The sequence below is a fragment of the Thermobia domestica genome, chromosome 10 (genome assembly GCF_964235325.1).
Source record: "Thermobia domestica chromosome 10, izTheDome1.hap1.1, whole genome shotgun sequence".
Lineage (NCBI taxonomy): Eukaryota > Metazoa > Arthropoda > Insecta > Zygentoma > Lepismatidae > Thermobia > Thermobia domestica.
In genome coordinates, this window is record NC_137463.1 from 225,559,108 (window position 1) to 225,587,016 (window position 27,909).

The 27,909-nt window shown below is 35.4% G+C and overlaps 1 protein-coding gene across 2 annotated transcripts in view; it reads right to left on the minus strand.

The window, feature by feature from the left end:
• The window catches only part of LOC145663017 (phospholipid-transporting ATPase ABCA3-like), a 373,059-nt gene that overhangs the window by 219,650 nt on the left and 125,500 nt on the right, over window positions 1-27,909 (minus strand). For both annotated transcript variants that reach the window (XM_081729148.1, XM_081729149.1), the window contains 2 exons: window positions 21,105-21,366; window positions 18,906-19,060 (listed from right to left, as the gene is read on the minus strand). In XM_081729148.1, coding sequence (XP_081585274.1) covers window positions 18,906-19,060; window positions 21,105-21,366 — 417 coding nt within the window. The remainder of the gene's footprint in view (window positions 1-18,905; window positions 19,061-21,104; window positions 21,367-27,909) is intronic.

Consider the following 27,909-nt stretch of genomic DNA (forward strand, 5'->3'; position numbering starts at 1 on the left):
AAGATGACCCTAGGTCGTTATGGTTATGTAACAAAAGAAATACATAATATATTTATAGCGCCCCTTGACTGCAATATTACCGTTTCTTTATTTGTTGGACTGCGCCCTACACAACCCAAGGTGACGAAAAAGAATAGGAAAAGTGTCTAAAGATCAAAGCACTTTATATTTTGTCAGAAGGTAGGCAGTGTATACACAGCATTGCTTTCGTTAACAAGTGTTTCACCCTTGAGTCGTTTATAAAATTAGGCAGAATAAAGTTTCGCCTATTGTTGCTTTAGAGGGATTTGTCCAGGATGGTTTGGTGTCGGGCTAATAAGGATGAGTATGTTTATTTACATCACCGTTAAAGAAATAGTAAACTTTCTGAAAGGAACTTACTTAGCAAACATCAGATGCTCCTTATACTTAGCCAGAGCCCATTCTGAAAAATTGCATCTGACGTTCTGGGTGAATTTTCTATGGGACTATTAGAAAAATATATATTCCCGTTTCCACGCTGATGGTAGAATTTCTGAAACAGTTATTGAATTACGTTCGAAGCATAAGCGTAAATAGCGCCCCCGCAACCCTATGGCGTAGGGACCGCACAAGCTGCAAGGCCAAAAAATATATAGAAAGTACACAGGGGCGGACCAGGCCAAATTTTCACCCGGGCAAAGTGACTTTTTTGCAATCTCCCCCCTAGTATTAGCCTATATTTTACATTTTATTATAGTGTTTTTAATATTTTAGACCCATTTTTCAAAAAGACATTCAATACCTAGGAAAACTTCACAAAGAATATGGCCCGTTAAAAACAATACGAAATCCGCCCCCCGCTTGGTCTAGTGGCTAGCACGTATGCCTTCTGTGGTCCCGTGTCCAATTTCCGGTGGGTTACTGTTGAACGATAAAAGTGGTTTGGATTCCACTATAATCAGTGTCCATATCTCCTTTGGCCATTACGGCACAACGGTGGAATGCTAAACTCAAGCGAACAAACAAACAACACTTACTCTCCCTCCACTCTTTATTCTACATGCCATCTCTCGATTTGTCGATACAGCCCCCTCAGTACTATGAAACTCTCTTCTTACATGATGAAATGGAAAAAAAGATTATGTAATTGCCGCTACTTTACAAGGATATAAACCAAACAAGTCAGTAGAAAACATTATAAAATTTACTTTTTGAGGCTCGTTTTGGGGCCCCTCTGACTCTGGCGCTTCGGGCAGTAGCCCGGGTTGCCCGGCCTTGGTCTGCCCCTGAAAGTACGGACGCATAACTAAGAGCTGCGGAGGAGATGTTAACTTTCATGTTATGCCACTGGTTTGACGTATTTGAAATGTTCAGTAACTGATCGGTTAGTGAAATAATTTCGACGGTTACTGATATTTAAAGTTTAGCTAAGACAAAGTTACCTAACCAAATACATTTGACATCGCGATGTCACAATTTAATTTTTCCTCACATAAAAAGGGAAACAATAGTAATAAAAACCCTTACTCGTACTGGGCTAGAACTAACAATCTAACTTGTACAGACTAGTTGCTCTGACCAACTGAGTTTCGATTTCTTACGCGAAAGAAGTGTATTATATTACGAGGCATGCTTTTCATTATGATCGTGCTGTTAATTTATTCTTTCAATAGGTAGTTTCCACAATTTGCTTTATCTATATAAATAAATATATAGATTCATATATTAAGAGTCTTTGGGTAATGTGAGTAATAATTTCTCAACAAATATACTTGCTTAAATGTATTGTATGCTATGATTTGCCCTGATTGTCTGTTCCTATGGTGGTTGGAAAACAAATATGTCAAAACTGTTCGAAGTAATACGAACACGGCTTAAGAACAGGGACGGAACTCAGTTATCACTCGATTGACCTTGAGGGCAAATCACCAAAGGGTAGCTGTAAACGTAAGTTCAACATGCATTTCTGTGGAGTTGTGTTCAGTATTGCTATCTGCCAATCACGTTTGTTCTTAGGAGTAATATTTTACAAACCTAACCTTGCGCAATGACAGGGAACCAAAGGGAAGGAATTCTTGCCCTTTTAACGTGGGCTACCACCATGTGCAATAAAAATGTCGCGTCTCCTTGAAGTGATATTTTATCGAAAATAACTCGTTTTCCTTTATATTCGAAGTATTTGAGGGTTTCAAAATGAGGAACCGCTATTGACAAACAAGGACGCATTTAGGGGTGGATCCAAGGGGTCTGGACCCCCTCTGAAATCCCAACCTTTCTGTAAATTTAGCCTCATTTTAGGTTGTTTTTTTTAAAAAAAAACTTTATTATAGTTTACCCTAATATTGACGTCGGATCTTCAAATAGGTTTCGACCGCTCCCTAAATAAATTACTGAATACGTGCCTGCTAACAAATTTATTTTCAATACATTCGTTAAATAGTAAAGTAAAATAACTATATTAGGAGCAAAAAGTTTCAACAAGGACTAACTTTTGTCCAATGCCAATATTGATAGAAGGGATATTAATACCAAAAATTCCTAGTCAATGCTGAACCTTGCAACTTCACCCCAAACAGAAAGCCTATTATTGAGAACTACATACGAAACATTTTATCAAAACTTATCCAGCCTTTATCTTGCAAGAAATTATTATATATACACTAAACTGCACTCTCCTAAAATGTGCATCTAAATATTGCTCTACGTATCTACGAAGCAATGATTTTCTTAATCGAAATATGTGAGCAGGAAGCTCTAACAGCCAGCCGTTTTATTTAAATCATAATAAACCCTGTGATCTCTCGTGCTTGGTCCATTGGTAAAGTGTCTGAAGAATAAAGACTCAATGTTCGTAGGTTCGAATCTATCCACACACCACAACATTTTATTCTTACGTGTAACGATGAAATAAGAATGAAAAAATGTGTAACCGTTAAGACAAAACTTCAATCAAGTCTGAAGAAAACAATACTAAAATAGTAACACAATGAAGTCAACTAAGAATTATTTCATGTGGCGTTTGGACATTACAGCTCTCAACAATTGCAGAAGTAAAAACAGGCTGATAGACGTAATGCAGTCTAGACTTCTGATGGATTTACTTCCTGAAAACTTCCGTTTCTTCATTGGTATGCAGTTAGTCATGGTAAAGCCTTTCACTTGGAAGTGAAATGACGTTTTACACAAACTAAAACAGTTTTAAATAAATAAATGTCTATGTGTGAAAGTAGGTGTCTCTTATCTGTAGTTATTAGTTCCTTTCACTTTGAAGCGACAAATGAGAGAAGAAAGTGTGGTGATCTAAAAAAAATCAAATTTGAGATTTCAGTGAATTTACACGTATTATGGCCCCTAATACTGAAAAAGTTATTTTTTGATACATGCCCATTCGTCCCTTTGCTACACTTTTCTGTGCACTCGCCTAGAGGCCATACCGTTCAACTTATCTGCACCATATTTTAGTTTAAGATTTTAATAGTATATCTTATTTTTTATTTCCCTTCTACTCCGAAAACAAGGGTAGTTTCGTGCATGATGAAAAGAGAAAAAATATATTTTCTTATAACTGGCTCTAACAATCTTGTTTACTTCCTTTTTTTTATAAATCAACATTTAATTAACAACCCTATTTTGTCGTATAAGGCATTTATCAGAGAAAAATCTACCAGGGGTAGTTTATACTTAGGGGTGAGTTTTTTCTCATAGATTTTCTCAAAATGGACTCAAGCGTTTTCCATCATATTTCATAAATAAAATGTCATTAATAACCTAACAATTTGGCATAACTCGTTTGTCCTAAGAAATGCGAGGGGTAGTTTATTCTTGGTGGAGTGTGTTGTGTCGGCGATTTTCTCAAAAATGACTCAAAAGAGTTTATTCATATTTCAAAAATAAATATTTCGTTAATAACCTAACAATATGGCAAAACTCGTTTGTCCTGAAAAAATATGCGAGGGATAGTTTACTCTGGGGGGAGTTTCTCCTCCACGATTTTGTCAAAAATGAGTCAAGCAATTTTGTTTGTACTCAGAAATAAATATTTCATTAAAAACATAATAATATGGAATAACTCGCTTATCCCGAAAGAATCCTCAAGAGATAGTTTATTCGGCAAATTATTTTTCCCTCACGATTTTCTCAAAAATTACTCGGGCAATTTTATTGATAATTCATAAATAAGTATTTCATTAATAAACCAATATTTTAGTATAAATCATTTCTATGGAAAAATTATGACGAATAGTTTATTTTTGGGGTCAAGGTTTTCCAAGAAAATTTTCTCGAACGACAGGCGATTTTGTTCAATTTTCGCAAATAAATATTTCATTAATAACCAACAGTATATCTTAACTCATTTTTCGAAACAATTCACAAGAGGTAGGTTACTCCTGACGTGTTCGTTTTTGAACGACTTTCTAAAAAATGACTCATTTGATTTTTTCATATTTCACAAACAATTACTGCACTAATTGCTCTATTATATGTCTAATGACAATGTGCTCAAAGTGTGAGTTAGTTTTGTAGTGTGGATTTTCTTCAATCGAAGTTTTTTATTCGATAATCTGATATTCGATGTATTTGGGTAATACGATAATTTTATTCGTATTATCCAAACACACAATTCAGTAGCAACTTCGGCCTAACACAGTTAAGAAATTGAATTGAAAAAGTTAAGTGTGGTGGCCCGTACCCTGTAATTGAATATTTTTTCGTAAACTCTCTACCTTTTTGGGTAAACTCAGGCTTTTCCTTTTCGAGCGACAAAAGAGAGAAGAAAATATGGTGATTGTGAAAATAATATATCAAATTCAGATTTCAACGGATTTACATGTTTTATGGCGTCTACATACCGAAAATGTGATTTTACGATACCCGTCCTTCCGTCCGTTCGGTACACGTTTCTGTGCACTCGCCTAGAGGCCATACCGTTCAACGTATCTAAACCAAATTTTAAATTTAGGGTTTACATAGTATTCCTACAGGAGATTTTTCATTCTTTTCCTACCGCCTAAAATAAGTGTCGTTTACAAACAGCCGAAAATCGAAGAAAGCTATTTTGTCAAAAATGGTTTTAATAATTTTGTTTATTTTAAATTAATCAATATTTAATCATCTATATATATAAAAGAGAACGTACAAATCCTTTGTTCCCTCATCACGCTAATACGGCTGAACCAATTTCTTTCATTTTTGGGGGGTTATTAGGATTTGGACCCTAGATGGTTTTTATCATATCACTTTAATTTTTAATTACCAGTGTCTTGAGATAATTGACCATTCAAGTGTCCATAACGTACAAATCCTTTGTTAGTTCATCATAGGTAAAAATAAACGTATTTATATGCAACCCGCATGACCGTGTCACTCGGCGGGTTAACATAAATGACAGGCGATATAATGTTAACATTTACTGCAATCTACTATGGTTTTTATCATATCACTTGAAAGCGAAAAAGTAAAAATTATCTAAGTAACAAAGTTTATTGCGTTCCGGGGTGACCGCAGCGAAGCGGGGCGGGTTAACATAAATGACAGGCGATATAATGTTAACATTTACTGCAATCTTCTATGGTTTTTATCATATCACTTGAAAGCGAAAAAGTAAAAATTATCTAAGTAACAAAGTTTATTGCGTTCCGGGGTGACCGCAGCGAAGCGGGGTGAACGCTGCTAGTCAACACTATATTGCGGTATCAGATATTTCTCTTAGAAAAAATTTACGAGGGGTAGTTTATTCTTGGAGGTGACTTTTCCCGACGATTTTCTCAGAAAAGACTCTGGCATTTTGTAATCACTTCATAAATAAATATTTAACCTTGCAAAATGTTATAAATGAAATGAAATGAAATCTTTAAGTTTAACGTCCCACGGTATGCCGGTTAGGCTAAAGGAGACGGTGATAATGAGAAATGAGTGAAATGGTGGAATGAAGAAAGTGGGAGGAAACGGGAGAACCCCGAGAAAACCCACGCACACGGTGTTTGTCCACCACAAAGTTCACTTGGCGGGGGCTGGGATCGAACCCGGGACCCCAAACACCAGAGGTGAACGCTCTACCACTGAGCCCCCGCGGCCCCCGCAAAATGTTATAAGTCAGTTGACCCGAAAAATATAAGTAGTACTTTATTCTTGGAGTTGAATTTATTCCCAGTGAGTTTTTCAAACACGACCAGTTGGCAACTCTGTATTACGAAAATGAAGCTGAATTCGAAAATTGCAAAAGGATCATTTGTCTCCTTTTCATGTCACGAATCACCTCCCGAAGTTTGTGGACATCTTTCAAGTTCACCCTTATGAAGCTTCTTTTCGAAAAGTTAACTATTAACTTTAGGCATTGTTTATCTTTTTTAAATAACAAATGCCGTTATGCTTTTTAAGGCAGACCTACTTTTGAGAGAATAGATCTTGAAAAATAATTTTAAAACTTAGACTTATATTTTCGAGACATTCCAGACAAGACGAGACATTCTACAAGCTATCTCACGTCCAAAACATTTGTCTCGTCTTATCTCGGATGTCACAAAGCGCGTCTTGTCTCTTTCTTGAGACAGTCTTATCTCGTGCGCATTCATTAACACTTGGGACAGGATTCTGTTTCTACTCAAGGCATTGGTTTTATAATGGTTGCTTATTTATGATAATTGCCGTCAAGATAAATTACACTTTCTTAGGTTGAGTTATTATTATTATTATTATTATTATTATTATTGAAATTAAATGGAATTTTTAGTTTAACGTTCCAGGATTATGCACCTACGCTAAGGGAGAATGATGATGAATGAAATGGTGAAATGAAAAAAGTGGGAGGAAAATGGAAAATCCCAAGAAAACCCATGTACACGGTATTTGCCCACCTCAAATTTCACTGGGCGCGAAGTGGAATAGAGCCACGAACCCCATGCACCATAGGTGAATGGTCTACCACTTCTTTTTAATTCGTGCCAACGGGGATACTCAACTCTATTGCCAATCTTTTTATTCGATCCTTTGGTCATCTCTATACGGCAGGGACATAAACACAAAAATACCAAGGATATTTAAAACCACAAAGGTTCTTTCACCGGGAATGTAACCCGAGACCCCGTACACTAAAGGCGCACATATATTAATAATTAACTGGACAGGATTCGAACCAGGTCTCCTGTTTGGCAATTTCATGTCTTATCTTTACACCACCAACCTTTCCTACCACTGATCCAGATTGTTATTATAATTATTTCATATGTATAATAGAATAGTAAGAATTGAGAAGAGAATAGAAACACTGATCTCAGCAACTAAGTTATTTTGTTTTGAAAATACTACATTGCAAACAATGAACCATCTTGTTTCTTTATTTTTCATTCGAAACAAATATCGTATACTAAACTAGCAGCGTTCACCCCGCTTCGCTGCGGTCACCCCGGAACGCAATAAACTTTGTTACTTAGATAATTTTTACTTTTTCGCTTTCAAGTGATATGATAAAAACCATAGAAGATTGCAGTAAATCTTAACATTATATCGCCTGTCATTTATGTTAACCCGCCCCGCTTCGCTGCGGTCATCCCGGTGCTGGCATATTGTAAAAGTGTCTGTAAAAATAAGCAAATCAATTAAAAAATTTTAAACAGAAGATTCAAGCTATTTTCCGCTGTATATCGCCTGTCATTTATGTTAACCCGCCGAGTGACACGGTCATGCGGGTTGCATATAAATACGTTTATTTTTACCTATGATGAACTAATAACAAAGGATTTGTACGTTATGGACACTTGAATGGTCAATTATCTCAAGACACTGGTAATTAAAAATTAAAGTGATATGATAAAAACCATCTAGGGTCCAAATCCTAATAACCCCCCAAAAATGAAAGAAATTGGTTCAGCCGTATTAGCGTGATGAGCGGACAAAGGATTTTGTACGTTCTCTTTTATATATATAGATTTTACTAAATGTAAAAGTAAATACTTCAAATTAATGAAAGCTGTTTGCATGGCTTTCTACTTCTTTTATTATGTAAAGAATCAGATTGGATAATTTGCGTAGCCTACTAGTGCGGTTATAGCTTTATTTGATAGGGTTTCAAACCTTCCCTGGATAACTATCTACTAAATGTAAATACTATACAGATATAAAAACAGATTAAGTAGATAATAAAGATAAAGGGCCTTATGCAGAGTCGTAATAGCGAGTGATTAGTACCATACTAAAGAGTTCGACTAAGAGTTTCCTGCAGTAGTCAGACATTTAGTATGATGCTAGTCATACGTCAAAACGACTCTGCATAAGGCGGAAAGTAAATAATAAAAGTAGTTATTAACAGAAAATCGAATTGGAAACATTAATCTAATATCCTGTTATGGAAAAATAATTGAATATGGTAGTTCTTGTTGTTAATAACACCATCTTTAATGACTATAAAAGAACTTATTTGGATCAGCATATTATTTCTAGGAGTGGAAAATAATTTATCACATAAAAAGAAATAATCATGAACTACAGAGCACACACTGATAGCGTTGATGTTTAGTTCTTATTATTACCTTTATACAAGTTCACATAGTGTAAGATTACTGCCAGGGAGTGGGTTATTTATGATTTTATTTTTCAGTCTTACAAGGACAAAGCAGACTTTGGCAAATAAATTTCGGGTCCATCTTTCGCGAGGTAGTATGCAGATTTAAAGTGTTGATATTACAAACTGATAGAGCGCAATAGCCAGAAATAGCGGACAAAAAGCGTCTTAACATTTCCTACTCGCCGCATATATGGTTTGCCGCGTAGAACTGTCAATTGACGGCGTGGAGGAGTGAGAAGCATCTGCGACTTCAAGGCAGAGGGTCCACGGTTCAATTCTGCACGAGTTAACCTTTTATATTTAACCAATAACTTAACCATTTGTAACTGTAAGTAAAATTTTATGACCACATGTTTAAAATGCATAAAACAATAGAAATGTTGAAATCAGTTGTAAAACAGTTTCATGTTAACGAGCAACCAAATGTAAACTATTTCGTAAATATATTGGCATCACGAGTTATATTATGGTTACTACAGTCGTTGTGTAAAAATGTTCTTGGCGCTTCCTGTCTATTATATGAATGCCTTTGGAGCACCGAAATTGTGTGAGACGAACCATGGCATGTATAGGTTTAAGATGGGTGGTCATAGGGGAGGAAAACCAGAATTTTTCTCTGTCTGACTCTCTAACGTAAATATTATGTGCTGAAGGTAAGAAGCATCACCATTCTACAATAGGTTGCTTTTACGTAGAATATCAGCTACTTCAGTTCTTCTCTTTCGCGCTACTTACCTCATGTGGTAAATTCGAAACAATTTCAATTCAAGAAAAATACATTGTAAAACTTTTCCGTAATTAAACATCTAGAGAAAATTAAACATTTAATAGGGAAATCTGTTATCAAAGTGTCCAAAAAAGTAGATAGAAGACTATCTAGTGATAAACATTGTGAAACTTTATAAAATTCTCCAAATTACAATTAACATTTACTGAAAAACATTCGTTATGCACCAGTGAGCATGTAGTGAGAAGTGAGCACAGGGGGAATATTTACGAAACTGTTTGAAAATAAAAATTAGGGACACTAATGCAAGTACGACAACGACTTTTTTGTTTTCATTTTGGTATCGTCATGAATTTTACACATGTGTTACAATTTGATTCTTTCCCACATAAAAAAAAAAAAATAAAATGACCATAGTAATAAAAATGACAATTGCATTTCTATCGGGTTCGAACCAACTACGTCCGGCATATAGACTCGTTGCTTTAACTAACTGAGCTATTTGTTTTCTTACGTGAACGGAACCTGTTCTACGGTAAAGACGATTTTTCATTATGATCGTGCTACCAATTCGTTCTTTTCCATAGGTAATTTCCACTTTTTGCTCTATCTATACGTTAATACTTAGCATAGATTATGTATGAATTATGATTGAACCTGTTTTGATCTAAATAAATATACCGTTGTTTCCTTTTCTGTTATTTGAGAATAACAACCCCAAAAAACTTTTGGTGAGTATATATTATTTCAGGTTCTAATATAGGAATAATCATAATTATAGCAAACATTTGTGGAACGATAAATTAATATACAAAAGAAATTCACTCCATCCCTTACTGCTCATGCACTAAGATGATACATTATGAATTCGAAAACGGTAGAAACGTCCTATTCGCTTCTTCTACAGAACCACTTGATTTGTCTGCTGAAACCGATATTGGCAATTATTGTAATTGTTTCAGGTTTTATTAGAATAACAAAGAAATAGATCGGGTCTATTCTGAGGACAGTAAATCAATACTAACTAACCATTTCTATATTTATCTTACCATTTCTATATATTATTTCATGGTTGATTCAGAGACATATGGGCATAGCTGTCTTGTAACATTAACGATATTCATATATCTAGGTACAACGTGTTTGGAAGTGTGAAACTAAATTGCAATATTACTTTTGGCGAAGTGTGTTCAGCAAGTTGATAATGGCCTATTAAATATTCAGGTTGGAAGTGAGTAAGGATTGGTACTTTTCATCAACATATTTTTGTGACTAGTTTAATTCCAGAAATTCCAGTTTGCTTCTATGATTAACTCGGTATATTTCACCCATCTTGAAATTTGAAGGTAGAAACCTCCATTTATGGCACTTAGACTTGACTAGAATATAACTTTAGCCACTGCATTTAAACAAATAACATGTTAATCTTCATCTCTTCATACATATAGATATATATGTACTCACAGTTATATTCGTAGCACAGTTTTAAATTTTGGCAATTAAATTGCTTACTGTCAGAAGATGATCGATTTTAAATATTGTAATCCACTTCCCAAGAACAATAGAGCTAAAATCGTATTCATATTTAGCACTGAAAATATGAACGATTTAGAAGAATATCTTCGTTCATAACTCAACATTTGTCGTTGCCATTTCTTTTTGCCTTATGGGGTTTGGGAGATTGCATATAGTGCGCTTAAGCAAAAAATGTACATAATTATCCTATTATTCTCAAATAAGCTTCCTTGTTTTGGAACTGATATCGTTTCTGTATCATGCATATGCTTAAAACCTTTTTATCTCTTTAATGTTGCAGTTAAAATACATTCGTGTAATATTTCTCAAAATCTTTTCCCACATTCCCCAGATAACTTTTCTTGTGGATCAATAGTAAAATAAATATAAACCTTTTATTTCATCTGACAAAAAGAGATTAAATATGTATTTTACTTGTTACCTTATACATTTAAAGTACCATGAAAAACTAAACGAATACAGTAAATTTGTGGAGATAACAATTGAAGAACATTGCCTGTAATATCTCAATTCGTGGTATCTTCATCCTTAAATGTTGATCGGAATTTCAATAGAGAACTTTGAAATTCATAATTCTTATTATATTGTTATGACTACACAAAATCTTAGATGTCCCGCTATCATTTTAACAAAGCATATATTACATATAGAATCGTAAATATAATAGTAATTTTCTACATTTAAAATCGAAGAGGAATCACACATAGACGTAGCATCCAAAGATAAACATAACTTTTACAGTAATAGTTACTGAATACCCGAAAAATGTTGATCGAGAAACGAATTAAAAGTATGAACAAAGTTTGTAGTTAAGAACATAAATAGTGTTGTTTTCTGCTTTTAAACTTCGATTATACGATGATTATGATGATATATTTAAAAATGCAAAGGTAACCAAGAAAATTCTGTCGCTTTTTACCCATATAATTTGAACATCGATATGTCACCTAAGACGTACCTGAAAGATAAGAAATAGTCCCCGTCAGCATCAACGACTTTCTATCAACGTTCTGGAAAGCCATGTCCATCGTGGTAGAATTGCATGGGCCATAAAGCAGAGAAGTTATCAAGTGTGTTTTTACCTCTACTAGGGATTTGAATTGTCGTCATCTAAGGTAATTGTCCAAGGAGTCAAACATGTGATAACGGGACGGTGCAAGTACGGCAATTGCAACAGTGTTTCTCATTCAAGGCGTAGAATGGTGCACCGGGACAACCTAGAAACGTGAGGCTTAGTGTTGTCCTGTAACAAAAGGACCCCTTTGCCATTCAGAAGTGTTAGCTAAAGAGTTTTGAATTTTTCTCAAACACGGCTTAACTGCTGACAGTACACAGTTGCATTGATACTCTGACCAGCTGATAGCAGTTCCCGATGCACGATGCCGCGAGCAGTCCACCAAACACACAGGAGGACGTTCTTCTGTTTCAGTGCTGGTTTCGGCTGTTTTGGAACCGACTCATGGAATGCTAACCAATGATGACCGTGGAGATTTGTACAGAACCCACTTTTCATCACATGCCAACATCCTGTCCAAAAGAAACACAGGTTTCTGCTCACGTTGGTTTCTGACCGGGAGTCAAATCATGTGGAACACATCGACTCAACTTGTAGTGTTTCCCAAGTTCATGGAGATACTCGCGAATGGTTTCTCCATTCACATTGAATCGTAGTTCCAGTTCCTCGCATGTTTGCAAATGCCCGCTTCAAATGCTGCCTAAAGGTACATGCGTTGATCTTCCGACACGTGGTGCGTCTTCGAATGTTATCATTCTTAAACTTGTTAAACCACCGCTTGACTGTCCGCGTATTCACGACACTCTCACCAAAGGCTGGCATATCTTCCGCCCTGCTGCAGCGGCATTTGATCTCAGTTTGGACTCGTAAAGCACACGCTTTTATGACGCTCTTTGGAGGTCCCATGTTCACTCTGTCCTTACGAAAATTCATGTTGTAACTGAACTGCCACATGCCAGGTAGTATGTTGGATATACCCACACCAGCAACTGACCTTTGCCTATCTCCATTCGTATTCAACTCACGGTATGAGGGTGAATAGAACATCCTTGGTAAGCTTTAGATAACTTGCAGTCAAATATCACATTTCAAGCTCTTAATTACATTCAAGGTCAATTCAAATTAGAGTTTAAGATTCCCCTTTGCGATAAAGTGACTCATCTCCAGTTTGATCCAATGTGGTATGCTTCTGTCTGGTAAAAATCCATATATTTGTTCGGATCCCCTTCTAAGTATTGATTCGATAAAGTAGCATGTATATAATGAAGACAATGTACATTTCAATCAATCAATCAATTCACGATTAACTTGTTCTAGTTTAATCTTATAATTTTGAATGAAAATAAACTTGCTAAAGTAACATCAGGCATAGCTGCATTTTGCGTATGTACTATTACAGATCAATACGTTCTGAAACGTGACACAGTACAGTACCACAATTGTTATTTAATAAAATGATTTTCAAAATTAATGTGCTTAAAACTGCTATTGGTATTGCATAATTATTTGATTCTTAATAAATAACACCTTTGGTTGGTTTAATTCCAATAATTACTTTAGGATTGTGTTAAATTGATTGGTTAAGTGTTAGTAAACTTTCAATATGTTTTAGTATACTACCAAAATATTAAGAAACCGTAAAGAAGGCATTTTATATTTTCTATTTATTAATATTGGTTTGCTAATATTATGTTATATGTTGTGTACAGAATGGATGTTAAATCGCTTGGAATATTTTATATTTAACAATAAATAAAAACATCTACGTTGCGCAGTAAAATGTGGGTCATGCAAACTTACAAGCTATTGTAAATTTTGGAAAATGCAATTCAATGTCGCACTGTGGACAAGCAGGAGTTGTGATAAGTGGTATAAACCGCACCACTGAAAATGATACGAGACGTTCGTGCTGAAATTATCGCATCACGTTGACTTTCAAGCACAAAGGTAACTCAACTTGTATCCTCGAATAATTAGTTAGGCCTGGTTTCAATTCCTCCCGTTCCAGTTGCCTTCTACAACGCTTTCTTGTCAAAAGTTGCTGCTGTGACATATACTTATTTCGTTCAGCCTGGAGAGATGTTTTAATCAAGCGTTAGAATGTGTTCATCAGATTTACACGTTAACTAAGTGTAAGCAGATTTCATCGCTTTCAGGAATTGTTTTCAAACAAACCAGATCTGAACATTGTTGTAAATATGTGGGTCAATTCTGCATGAACATTGATTGAACCCTGGCTGAACGATCTTTTATAAACATCTGGCTAGTTATGGAAGTGTGCTCAAGATGTGTGGTCAACCTGTTGCACACAACACTATATCTCTCGCGTCGTGGTTTGACTCAGTATGTTCTGCTGTAGGAGCCAGAATTATAAGCGAGACTTGGTAACCGAGTGGTATAACGCCCGATTGGTAAACCAAGCCAAGTTAAGGCGATGGTCCTAATCCTGCAGATATATATACATACTGGATATAACTGCCAATTCAAATATGAAAATATACATGTAACTTAAATTATTGAGAACTTGTTTATCCATTGTTCATAGAAACATTTTGTAAATTTTTTAAATAAAATAGTAGATTGCAAAACATTATTAATTAGTAAAATCGATTACGTATATAGTAAGTTAAAGTTCAGTCATATATCGTGTAAAGATAAAGATATATCACCTGGAAACGGGATATGGACAAAATCTCGCCGGCCAAAACCTCGCGTGGCCAAAACCTCGCCGCCCAAAATCTCGCGTGGCCAAAACCTCGCCGCCCAAAACCTCGCGGGCCAAAATCTCGCCGAGCCAAAACTTCGCGTGGGCAAAACCTCGCCGCCCAAAACCTCGCGTGGCCAAAACCTCGCCGCCCAAAATCTCGCGGGCCAAAATCTCGCCGGGCCAAAACCTCGCCACCCAAAACATCGCGTGACCAAAACCTCGCCGCCAAAACCTCGTGGGTCCTGAGATCAAGCCAACGCTCAAGAATTATCCAAACTTCAACACTCCCTTACGAGGAGCATTTTGCAACATACCTTCTTATGGTACAAGGAGAAGATTTGTACCAGGCGACCGTGAAGTAGGACAGTTACCATTGAAACGGTTGTGCTCTATGGGAACGGATCTGGAATTATTTGTTAAATATCAAAATGTAAGATTGAGCACATATTGAGTTGTTCGTAAGAATGTAAATGATAGAAAGAATTTATTATTGAGTAAATGATTAAAGTCGTTGGCTGTTCTGTTGTTTTTGCTTTCTCTGCAGGATAGGGAAAGGAATAAACACTAAATTTTAAGAAAACTAAAATTCAAATATTGGAAGTTGGTCAATGATGGAGTAAGTGAGAGTTCCCTAGTTATGAATAATACTTGGTTAATAAACGTTTTGTTAATAGTTCATAAGTATTTAGTATTGTATGTATATTTATGTCCTGTTTCATAACTATGGCAACAAACAAAAATATGGCATCATACACATTATCTCGTGAAATAATAGCTCAAATGTTTCCATTAGTGAACGAGATACGCCAACAACAAAAGGAAATGATGAAAGATGCGAATGAAATGAAACAGAAATTAAAACAGGATAATAAAAAATTAAACGAAAGAACGGATAATATGTGTGAGGAAACGACTTCTCTTCCAGATGAAAATCTGATGATTCAGGAAATGATAGTAATTGTAAATCTGAAGATGTAATTTGTGTAAACAATTCTGTTACTGAGGATATTTTCTCCGTTACTAATGAGAAGACGACTGTAGAAATAACGAAAGAAACCGAACGCAGAGAGGTCGAAAGCGAACCTGAGAAAGGTGATAATCAGTTGGAAAGGGTTGGATGTGAAATTGATGATAGTAAAATAGATAGTGTTCAACCTCAAATAAAGATAGAAAACTCTGAGGAAACCATATATAATTTACAAAGTGAAACGAAATTGGTAACGACGATAGGCAACGATTGTGAGACTAGGTCTCTCCCAGATAGTAACGCATTGGTAGCAGCAATAGACAAAGCAAATAAAGTTTGCCTAAAAAATGAGAATTAGGAGTTAGTTTATGCAACGGATATGGTACCCCAAGATCACTTGCAATAGCTAGTCCCTACGCGACGTTCAAATCATGACAGTATAGTTTCACAAAATAGTGTGAATGTTTCGTCATTTGGTAAAGATGAAATGCATGGTGCTGAACTCTCGGTCGCGAATCTGGTTGGTCCGGTGGTGGAAACTAAAATTGACACTACGCACAAAGTCCCTTCTGAATATTCGGTTGATGTCTTATGTAAAGTTTGGACTGTCCATGTTAAATTCCAGAACGACGTTCATGCAAAATTGTCGGACGACTTCAAAGTGCTTCCCAACCTCTGACGAGAACACTGTCAAGAGGAAACCTCACGTTCGTTTAAGTAAGCGACGAAATTTTTTCGGGATATTTTGTTATGGTTGGGCTATCGATTGTATTATGCCTTCGTAAGACTTCCGAAAGTTCAACTTGAATGCCAAAGGAAGGAAAGAAAGCGGAGAAAAGAAAAAGATAGTGTGTTCTCGCAATCTCTCTCATTTCTTGTGTAATTTCTCCCTTTAAATTATGTAAAATGACGCAGGTTCATAAGGTTCTTTCGTTGAAATTTGTCTAAGTTAAAACTAAATTATTTTAGTAGCTTAATGGTTGTTTCTAATGTGAATTCATATTCTATTCACTTCGCAACTCTGAGAAAGTATCGGAACGCACAAGTTTCAGAATCTTAAACTTTTGGATTGTAATGATTAAAAGAAAGCCGAACTCTTAGCGCAGTATTCAAACCGAACGTATTACACTGTCCTCAGTTGAGTGTGTGAGTGTATGAAAGTGCGAATGAGTTAATACTAAGGTTGCATCTATTAATACATATTTATATTTAGCAAAATTTTGTTATTCTAACAAAATTTTGATAATGACCCGAGGGACCTGTAATGCACTATTACAGTCGAGGTAATGAAAGTTTTGTTCACGGGGATCCAATTTTTCTTTTTAACGTACTGCATACTATATATTTTTTAATATATATTCTTCGGTTCATGTAGTATATTCATTTGTTCCTTACTCCAATCAAAATTAATGTGGAAGCTTTGAATAACCTAATAGTAATTCTATTTTGGGCAATAATATCTTTATTTTTACATTATTTTATTATAGATCCTGTATATAGGAATTTCAAATGGATGAATATTGAAATTATACACTTTAATGCTATACAAAAAAAAAATAGACAAGCAATTGGACAGAAATTCTTGAAATTATCTACCAATCTGATATTTGGCAGAATAATTCAGACCACCTTCGTCCATCTGAGATGCCCATATCCTCCCAAAATCCGGTGTAACCGGATGCCTAGCCGTGTAAGTGGATGCCCCCTTCATTTTTTGTCATTTATTATATTCCCGAAAATCCCATCTCGTGTGCAATGAGGCTCCCGATTTGCAGCGCAGATTTTTTCGTCTGATTTACAGCAACACTGCTCTTCGTAGCACCCAGTAAGTAGTAACAAAAAGTAGTTCGTGAAAAGCAATCACCATCCGTACACATTTTAATGTTCTATAAAATAAAACCATTATAAAATTGGATAATATATATATATATATATATATATATATATATATATATATATATATATATATATATATATATATATATATATATATATATATTATACAGAGTTTATAATTTTCCTTCGTAATATAACGTGAATAAGCATTTTTGTACTGGCGTAGGAATACAGACGCTAGTAACTTGCCCGCTAAGGATGTGTGTGTGTCCAACAGGAGTCTCACGGGGAGACGGATGGAGTCTCTCGCAACAAGAAATATCCAACCAAAAAGGCACGATTAGTTATTGATCGAACAAAAGTTACAACTCAATATTACTCTATAAAGTTGTGAAGTTATATTACGATTAACAGTATAAACTCATCGTATTTGGATTAGTAAATATGATCCTGAAAAACTTAAACTTTGCTGAAAAGGAACAAACAACGCCATGATGTAGCTCTACAAAGTGAAAAGAACAAAACATTTCATTACATTATTCTACAAAAAAGGGCTATAATCATTCCACTAATAATTACTCGAAATTGGGGTAATACGTAAGTCAACGAAAATTCTGTAAAATAAAAAAAGTTTCTTTTGTGTAATATTTGTACTAGTGGTGAAATTGTTTTTATATCGTGTGCTCAATATATATGATCGATATTGCATGTTACCAACAAAAAACTGAATGAAGAGAGTAAGTATTAATGTTGTAGTGTGAACCTCTATATAGTTCGAAATGCATATATTTAAATGACAAAATTTTATTTTCGTTGCCTCCTAATATATAAATTTACGAATTAAATTTTGGTTATAAAATGCATGAGTATGGTTTATTATATCAATGTGTTTCTTAAAATCACGTGATTGAAAACATTAATCATCTAGCTGTACTGTGGTTCGAATCCGGAAATCAACATGCAGTGGGCACATGTTTACCTAGAGTAGGTCAAGTGTGGTAACTAACTGAAGTGCAAAGTATATTGTTTGTCTAACCTGGTTGGTAATGAAGGTAAATATAAGAATTTTGGTTGATTTTGTAGTAAACAAATACCGTGTGTGGGGGTTTTCTCGGGGTTGTCCCGTTTCCTTCCACTTTCTTCATTCCACCATTTCATTCATTACTCATCATCACCGTCTCCTTTAGGCTAACCGGCATAACCGTGGGACGTAAAACTCAAAGATTTCATTTCATCTTCATTTTTTTGGTTGATGTTTCATGTTAGCCACAGCCACGTTATAAATTAACACCCGAAAACTGACTCTAACCACTGGTCACGTTATAAAAAAGTCTTCTCGAACAGGGACAGATGCAATGAACGTGCTATGAAACCAGAACTAACAACCAATCACGTTATAGCCGGCATAATCTTGGGACGTAAAACTCATTCATGTCAACTTCCGTAAATATGAAATACTTTCGCCGCGTTTCTGTCCGAATAACAAAAAAGTAATCAAAATTATGCAATATTTTATCTTAAGTTATTATACACCTCCAAATGTATAGTTACGTATCTAAACCTTAAAAACTAAAGAAAAAGAAAATTGTTTCATACCATTGCATAAAACTTTAGAGTTTCAACGCAATTCAATTTCTTGAATAGTAAGTTTTCCTGAGGACAATAACCTAACGTTTGGCGTATTTTGTTCATATGTGTTTTAGTGTTTAACCCGTGAACAGAGACGGTACCAGAACTCGGTGAATACATTCCTGAAACAAAAATAGCAAATAATTGTCAAATTATAAAAAAAATATTTTGCTCAAGATTTGCATAACAACTCCTTTAGACTACCTCTAATGAAAACTTAGAATTTAATAGCTATAACTATTTATTAGCTAAACGTACAGATGATTAAACATATTATGACAATTACATTAAAGCTAGAATTTAATTGACAAATCAAAGTAATATATGAATTGCAACTTAAGTATGAAAATCAAGAAATATTTTTGAAATCAAACTAACATTACCAACTTATACGTATACGTATTTCTATAAGTTGGTAATGTTAGTTCGACTTCTTATATTTAATCCTATGTTGACCAGAACAACAAAGATAGTCCACTAATATTTTCTTCGGATTGAAAGAACCTCGCTGACCAAGGAAGCTCAAATAAATCGGAAATGTTGATTCCGAGGTCGTGCACCGGGTGAAACATATTGAATGTAAAGTGCCCGTGGATTGTTATATATATGGGTGTCTTATAGTTTAGCGTCATTCATCATCTTCATGATCTCGGTGAACGAATTAACTTCTGCTAAATTTTCATTAGTTGATATTCTTTTCTATTCTCATGTATAACGAGTATTTCATTGATGATAAACGTTAGCTCCGCGATTAGTGCCACTCACGAACATTACTTCCTTTTTATTATTAGTATTACTATAATTCATCAGAGAATAGCGCCCACGGTGTCTCAGTGGTAGAGCGCTTACCTCTGGTATGTGGTGCCCCTGGTTCGATACCCGGCCAAGTAAATTTGTGAACAATATCGTGCTTCTTGGTTTTCTCGGGTACTCCTTCCCTTTTATCATTCCACTTACTATTCCATCATGATTCACTTGCTTTAATCATCATCTCTCTTAGCCTAACAGGCATAATCGTGGAACATTAAACTCAAAGATTTTATTTTTCCAATAGAGAATATATGAACACCAGTCAAGAGATTAATTATACAGAGAACGAAGAATGTTACGCCTAATCACATAGAAAGTTGTGTAAATATTGCTTTGGATAGCGAACCCAATGATCAATGGAAGACATGTAGATCATGCGAAAAAACTAAGATGGATAATTTTATCTCGGAGTGGTAGCTACCAGTACAACAGAAAATGTTAATATAAATTTGCAAAACAGCGATACAGGAACCAACTTTTGCGAGGAAACAGTCAAACAAGCTTGGCAAAAGGATGAAGAAAACTTTTTTTTGGGAATAGATGTAATATTTTTTAATATTTTTAAATATAAATTCAGTATGTCTTGAAAGTTTGGCAACATTGTTGGTAAACTTTAGCTGTAAGACGTCGACTTAAGTGTGCGCTACGGAGACGGCTAAACGAATCGTACCAAATTTATCCAGTCTATCAGAGCTCAAGCAAAACATTTTTATGATTGATGTTGATCAGAAGTTTCGCAAGTCGTCGCGAGCACAATAATAGGCATATTTCTTTTTACAACGAACCTATACATAATTTACCTGAAACATTGTATAGATGCATCTAATTACTATTTTAATTTTTTTATTTTAATTTTGAAACTGATGCATTGCTCGTGTTTCGTGTGTTAAGAATCACCTACTATGTATAAGTAGGAAAGCCACAAGCTATCATCACTTGCGGTGATAAAATAAGACTGGATTTGCATATTCACAGGTTTGTAATATTATCTAGTTGCCCTAGTATCCTAGCATTAGTATTTAGTTGCCCTTAAGTTAGCTGATAGATAATTTGTACTTTAGCATCCCTAGCAGCACCGAGGGTGTATGGTACATTTATCTATAGCTTAATGTGGAATCTGAAATATTTAAGTTCCTAATAGGAATGTGTCCCTGGTCTGCCGCACCACAGGCGGTTTAAAGGCAGTTTAAAGTCAATATTCTTTCAAGAATCCTACTTCTAATAAGAACATTCATTCAGTTCACAGGGTGAAATAAGTTTCATGAAATCAACACCTAAATGAAGACGCATACTGACTGTTATTTTCCAGATCATAGCCCATTCAGTTCATTTCTACACTTAGGTATATAACGTTACCTGTTATTATATTCATTGTTGTTGATTTACCAGCTCCATTCTGACCAAGCAGAACAGTTATTTCATTCTCATAGATGTTGAAAGTAACATTGTGCAGAGCTACAAAAGTCCCTCTTGCTATGGACGAGAACACTTTTTGTACATGATATAACTCTACTGCAACCTTAAGAGATGTATCCACCTCTTCAAAGTAATTGGCTCTTTCTCCACGGGTATCCAAATCAGCATCTGGCACAGTTTGTTCCGTATTTGCCAGACAAACCTAAAATATAAAATTGTACTTAGACAATGTTGATAAATTCAATGCGCCAACCAACTTCATGTAGCTTAAATTTAATCCTTCCTCTTAAAGTTCAGGCTTCTTTGCCCCACAATCCACTGGATTTAATGAACGGTTAGAAATTTTTATTTCTCCGTTAGGTTACTGTATTCTCTTTTTCAGCTTCTTTTCAACTGGCTACATATTCTGCGCATGTAATATCACAAGTTAATAATTTGGCACCCTTATAAGGTATCAAGGTCATCACCAATTTGACTTCCTTACTGCCAGTATACGTGCTGAAATGAGAGCTTTCATTATAATGTCATTGACCCTAGACTTTCGGGGATATCTATCTGTACATTTTCTGCAAGAGATTCTATGTAGTTCTTTTTTTATCTCCTTGATTCTTAAATGAATGGAATTTATGAGGTTCACAAATATTTGCTTCCAACAGTAGCGCCGCTGTTATTTCAGAACTGTCTAAGACAAAGGCCTAGAGAGAGCAAAGGTAAAGTTTTACGATAAATTTCCGCTTTCACGGATGATGTAGCGATTATTTTAGCTTTGTGTTCTAGGCTATCTGGGAGACAGTAGTAAAAAGGAGAAATGTGATTTGATAATAGGTTGTTCCCATTGGATTGCTTTGCTCTGGTGCTATTTTTGGGTAATTTGAAGCCAAATAGTAATGACCACTTCGAAGCGCAATCTTTAACTTCACAATATCTATAGAGCCTTATATCCTGTTGGAGAAGCGATTCTATTAGACACCGTGAACTATAGAAGGATGCCAGAAAGGCGAGAACACCCAAATCTATAAGTGTGAGATGTCAAATCCAACAAAACTAACTGCAAGAAAATTCTGAGGCCATATATCATCTCGAAGGCAACAATTTAGGGTAGATTTTAATCTAGGATTTACAGTATTATCGAAGCGTTCTAATAAATACTTTTTCTTCTATTAACCCTCGGAAGCCGAATGGGGTACATTTTGTACCCAACACTCTGAATTTTGCTTTTCTGTATTTTTTCCGCGAATTTAGCCATTCTTTTTCTATGATAATATTTTTGGCCTTTCTGTGTTTTCGACATGAAATCTCCTGTGGAAGTATTTCAGTTTAGCAATATTTGGAGACTTGTACTGCTGAGGTCCAAAATGTGCCCCTCTGTTCTTCCATGTAATGTTTCCTGGAATGTGTTTATTTTTGTTTACAACAGATGGATCTGATTTCTGAGACATTAGTAAGTAAGATGTTATTCACCAGTAGTGCAAACATTTGAGAACTTTATAAAATTGTAATGTAAGTGGTTATTTCCTTCAGACTTTTTCTTTTCTTTGCTTTTTTTGCTTTCTGGAGCTTACTTTCCTAGGTCCATGCATTTAGTCAACACAATTTCTTGTTATCGTTCATGACTCTTCTCTGGTTATTTGGCGTTCAATTTGAAATCAAAGAATTTAGGTGCCTGTTTTATTTATAACTGTGGTGATAAAAATGGCAAGCAGATACTTTGAAGAGGACGAGATTCAAGCGGCATTAGAAGAAACAGACGATCATGTTATCATTGAGAATTCGGAAGAAGACGGCAATATAGACAGTGAAGATGAGTTCCAGACTAGTTTTGTATAAGTGACAGTGGTAATGATCATACAGGTGATACATTTGAATCTAGAGGTGATTTAGTATGGCACAGAAATCCTTTACATCCGTCGAGATGTCCTAAGTCAAATATTTTAGCCAGGAATCCTGGTTTGACACAAATCTCTCAATCCATAACCACTATGGAGGATAGTTTCAACCTTATGATGTCCGATGACATTATACATCTAGTAGTCCTTCATACTAACGAAGAAGGTACAAGGGTTTTTGAGAAGTGGAATAGTGATCATCCGGATATGAAGAAGACCTACCGCCCTACAGACGCAGTTGAGATAAAGGTATTCTTTGGACAGCTACTTTCATGTGGGGTTTACCATGAAAATTCAGAAGACCTACATGTTCTTTGGACAACAGATGAGGCTTACAGACGCAACATTTACCCTGCAACAATGTCTAGGGATAGATTTCGGCTACTACTCTCGATCATCCGTTTTGATGACGAAGGAACAAGAGACGAACGAAGAAAACAAAGCAAACTTGCAGCAATTGACGATATTTGCCAATATTTTGCCCGGAATTGTCGTAAGTGTTTTAAGCCAGGTACTTACATCACAGTGGACGAACAGTTGGTTTCTTTTCGGGGTAATTGTCCCTTCAGAGTGTATATGAAAAGTAAACCAGGAAAATACGGCATCAAAGTTTGGGTGTGTGACTAACCATTACACATACAACTTCGAAGTTTACCAAGGGAAAGTAGGTCACCAACCTGAGAAAGTCACACACCCAAACCATTGAATGGTACTGGTAGGGGTGTCACCACAGATAACTTTTTCCCAAGTATTGAATTAGCCAAAGATCTTTTTTCAAATAATCTTACTTTGACTGGAACTGTAAGGAAAGACAAGAAAACCATCCCCCAGAATTAATGGATCCAAAGAAAGATGAGAAGTCGTCAACATTTGCGTTTACAAAACACGACCCTTGTATTTTCGTGTCAAAGCCTAAGAAGTGTGTTGTTTTACGTGGACCACAAAAACAAAATACCTGAAATTATAATAAAACAAAAACTGATAAAGATCTTATCGATCAAATGATCCGAAAATATACGTGCAGCAGGTCGACTACGAGTGTGGCTCTTACCCTTATTTTTCAACATACTGGTTACAGCTGCCCTCAATGCCCACATCTTGTGGACACGTGTCAAACCGGAATATCGAATAAGGAGAAGAGAGTTTTTGCTTCACTTGTCTAGGAGATTAGTGCAGCCGTACATAGAAAGAAGATAGATGCTGAGAATACGCAATTTCCTCTCCTACTGCAGAAGGCTATGAAGGTTTTCCTCATTTCTGAGGGAAATGAAACACGCCCAACAGAGGAACATAGATGCAGGAAGTGCGGACGTTGCTACTTGTGCGAAAGAGAAATGGACAAGAAAACTGATTTCATGTGCGACACATGTGGTCGTTACATAGGTAAACAGCATTCTACCAAGCATGTCACATATAAGTGTGTGCGATGCTAATCGAATTCTGTTTCATGCAGTATACAAGAAAGAAAAGTAGACAAGAAAACTGATTTTATGTGCGATACATCATGTCGTTACATATGAAAACAGCATTCTACAAAGCATGTCACAGATAAGTGTGTGCGATGCTAATCGAATTCTGTTTCATGCAGTGTACACGCTTTTGCATTTAAAATACGCTATGATATTGTTTAAATTTATTACTATTATCACTAAAAGCTGTGAAAGTAAACAAAATAATAATTTTACTATTTTCCCCCAATAATAGGGTAAAAAATTAGTTGGGGTACAAAATGTACCCCACTCGGCTTTCGCGATACAAAAGGAGCTCCGGCTTCTAAGAGTTAATATGAAAATCGCAATCTTAATACAGTAAATGACGTTCTTAGTAAATAAAATGCAAAATGTACTGAGATTCATGACAGACATGGGAAACACATATCGCCAGTTTGGTTAAGTTTCTAAGTAATATATATATATATATATATATATATATATATATATATATATATATAGATAGATAGATAGATAGATAGATAGATAGATAGATAGATAGATTCTGTTAAGAGGGTAACTCCTGTGAGATAAGCGTTTAATGAAGGCATTAGTTGAATGCCTGGAGCTACCTCATTCTATGATGTGAAGAGTATGTGCATTTTTCTTTTGTTATTTCAACAAAGCTAACTTCACATTTCGAAAATTAAGTTGTAAACCAAATGTAATTGTCTGTACATAGAACATTATTAACGTATTTAATATGGTATCCGAAATTTCAGGTATGAATCCAACATCTAAGTACCATTTAAATCTATTTGGATATTCTTGGTTATGAGGTGCAAATTCGTTCCTGTTGTACTCCTCTTTGTTAAAAATGATGTCTTTCTATAATATAAACTGCTGGACTGAGTACGAGTTTGGTGTATATAAGGATAGATCGAAGGGATTTTAGACGCCTGATGGCATTGGGTTTTTGTATACTTCATTAAAAATATTCCTGAAATCAACTTTTAAAAAACCTGTAGGTTTCTTGTGAGAGTATTAACCCCTTGCCATATTTTGACGCGCTGGACGCGTTGCTTTTCACTTTTCACTTCCGTATTTTGACGCGTGTCATGCGTTCCGATGTTTGAGCGGCTGTGTCCCGCTTGCTGTCAAGAGAAGGCAGAAGCTTACAGGTTTCCTGTGCTTTGTGAACATCTGGTAGTTTAAGTAAGCGCCAGAAGAGGCATAGATATTTACAGCATTGCAAAAAAATTCCGAAAGAAGTCATATATGAAGGGGTTAATTAGAAATCCGAACCCTATATGCTGTTGCTTCGGCTCCATGCTAAATGCCTACTCCAAACCGGTATGGAGAAACAAATTGAAGTAGTGACTGTCTAATTCTATCACAAATTATTTTGGATGAAAGTCTTCACACATTTGTTATTTCAATAGGTGTAAATCCATCATTTTTCTTCGTCACTTCTATTGTAGATGCCCCACACTTCTTATTGCTCATTTCCATTATTGTTCTGTTCTAGTATACAATTGAGGTTCTTAATAGCACTGCCATCTCTTGGCAAAAAAGAGACATTACGTACACATGAGAACATATGCATTATGTACGGTTTTTGTTCTTGATGCGTGGCAGTTATATAACATTGCCCGTTGAGTAATATTGCGCTAACATACTTGATATCCGACTCTGTTTACTTCATAACCCATCTTTTCCATTAATACACTACAAAGTACATTTTCAAATGGTGCAATGGTTAGAATTTTGGTATTTCATTCACTCATTTTTATACTGTGCATCGTACGATGCAACGAATCTTGACTCTTTACCTAATTTTGTCCCTTTACGTGATGTGTATTATTGTCTACATTATGTGGTGAAATTGGTAACCTTTCGTTATTACATTCAAAAATATTAGGGTTCGATAGTGATGTGCACGAGACGAGTCGAGACAGGATTTTCCTGACAAAATTCGAGTCGAGACACGGCTCTTCCAATAGAAAAATATACATTTTTTGAGTCGAGACATCACTTTTACAGCACATTTTCGAAACGAGACAGCCATAAATCTTGTCTAGTGCGCATCTCTAGGGTTTGATACCGAGACTTTAAGAGCAAAATGGCGAAATTTTGTATTCGGGGATGTAGTCCGAAATACTCAGATCTGTGAGTGTAACGCGTATGATGCGTTTCTAATACCTATAATGTGTGCTACCTACCGGTTTTCGAATGACATCGTTATCTTCATTATTTCCAAAGATACGAGACTTCAAAGAATTATGTATGAAATGAAAAGATCTATTGATACATATATCAATACCTCGGAAACAAAGCTAAATGGATCCATGGTTTATACAGACTTTTTTGCTTATCACGATCCATACTACCAATCCTCAAAATATGCCCCTTCCTCATAGGATATCCTGTATACAAGCTTAAAATCACCAGTGAAATTACAAACTCTCAGTTGGGAATCCTATTACTCTATCAACTGCAATAATACAAAGCTCATTACATATGACTCTACTTGTTCCACTCATAGTCTAGGCCAGGCACGTAGCCAGGATTTCGTAATAGTGGGGGGTCCGAGACATGAAATACTGTGGTTATCACACCAGAGTTCGATTATTCTAAACTATTTCATTGGTAACATACATTAGTTCATTTATTCTGGATTTCGTAATGGGGTGGGGGTGGGGGCAGTGTGACATGAAATATTGTGTTTATCCCACCAGGAGCTTGATCAATCTAAATTATTTTACTAGCAACACATATTGGTTTCTTAGGACAAGAAAATGAGGACAACTTGGTAAGTATTTTAGTAACAAACTATGAAGAAATCTCGAATAAAAGAATATTAAAAGATTTAAAAAGATTTTACAATATTTACATTCCTCCTTCTGTTCATTAGAATATAACAATTTTCCTATCATTATGACCTCAACTATTAAAAAAAAAGTACGTATCCAATAATATAAAATACTTTATAATATCTGCCTTCCTTTGTTGAATCAAATGTTAACAGAACTTGATTTCCACATAACTTTTTGTTTCTATTTTTCCGTCAACTACTGTCTGTTCCAAATGATAAGTTAAAGGAGCAGTTGAAAACCGTTTCTGAAATAACATGTTTGATACCCTACAAAGAAGCGATGATGAAAAATTATTTCTATTTTTCGCTTTTTATTTTTAACGCTGATTCTTCCTATTTCTCGTTTCTTTTTGTTTCATTCTTCCTTATTTTTTAAAAATTTCTGGGCTTGAACGGGGGGTCCGGACCCCCCGGACCCACCCCTTGGCTACGTGTCTGGTCTAGGCTAGTAGAAAGGAAACTGAAGGCAATGTGCATCTTGTGTTATTAGTTTCACTAAACCTTCAATATAAATTTAAAACATATATTCAGAAATATCGTTGACCTCTGTTTCC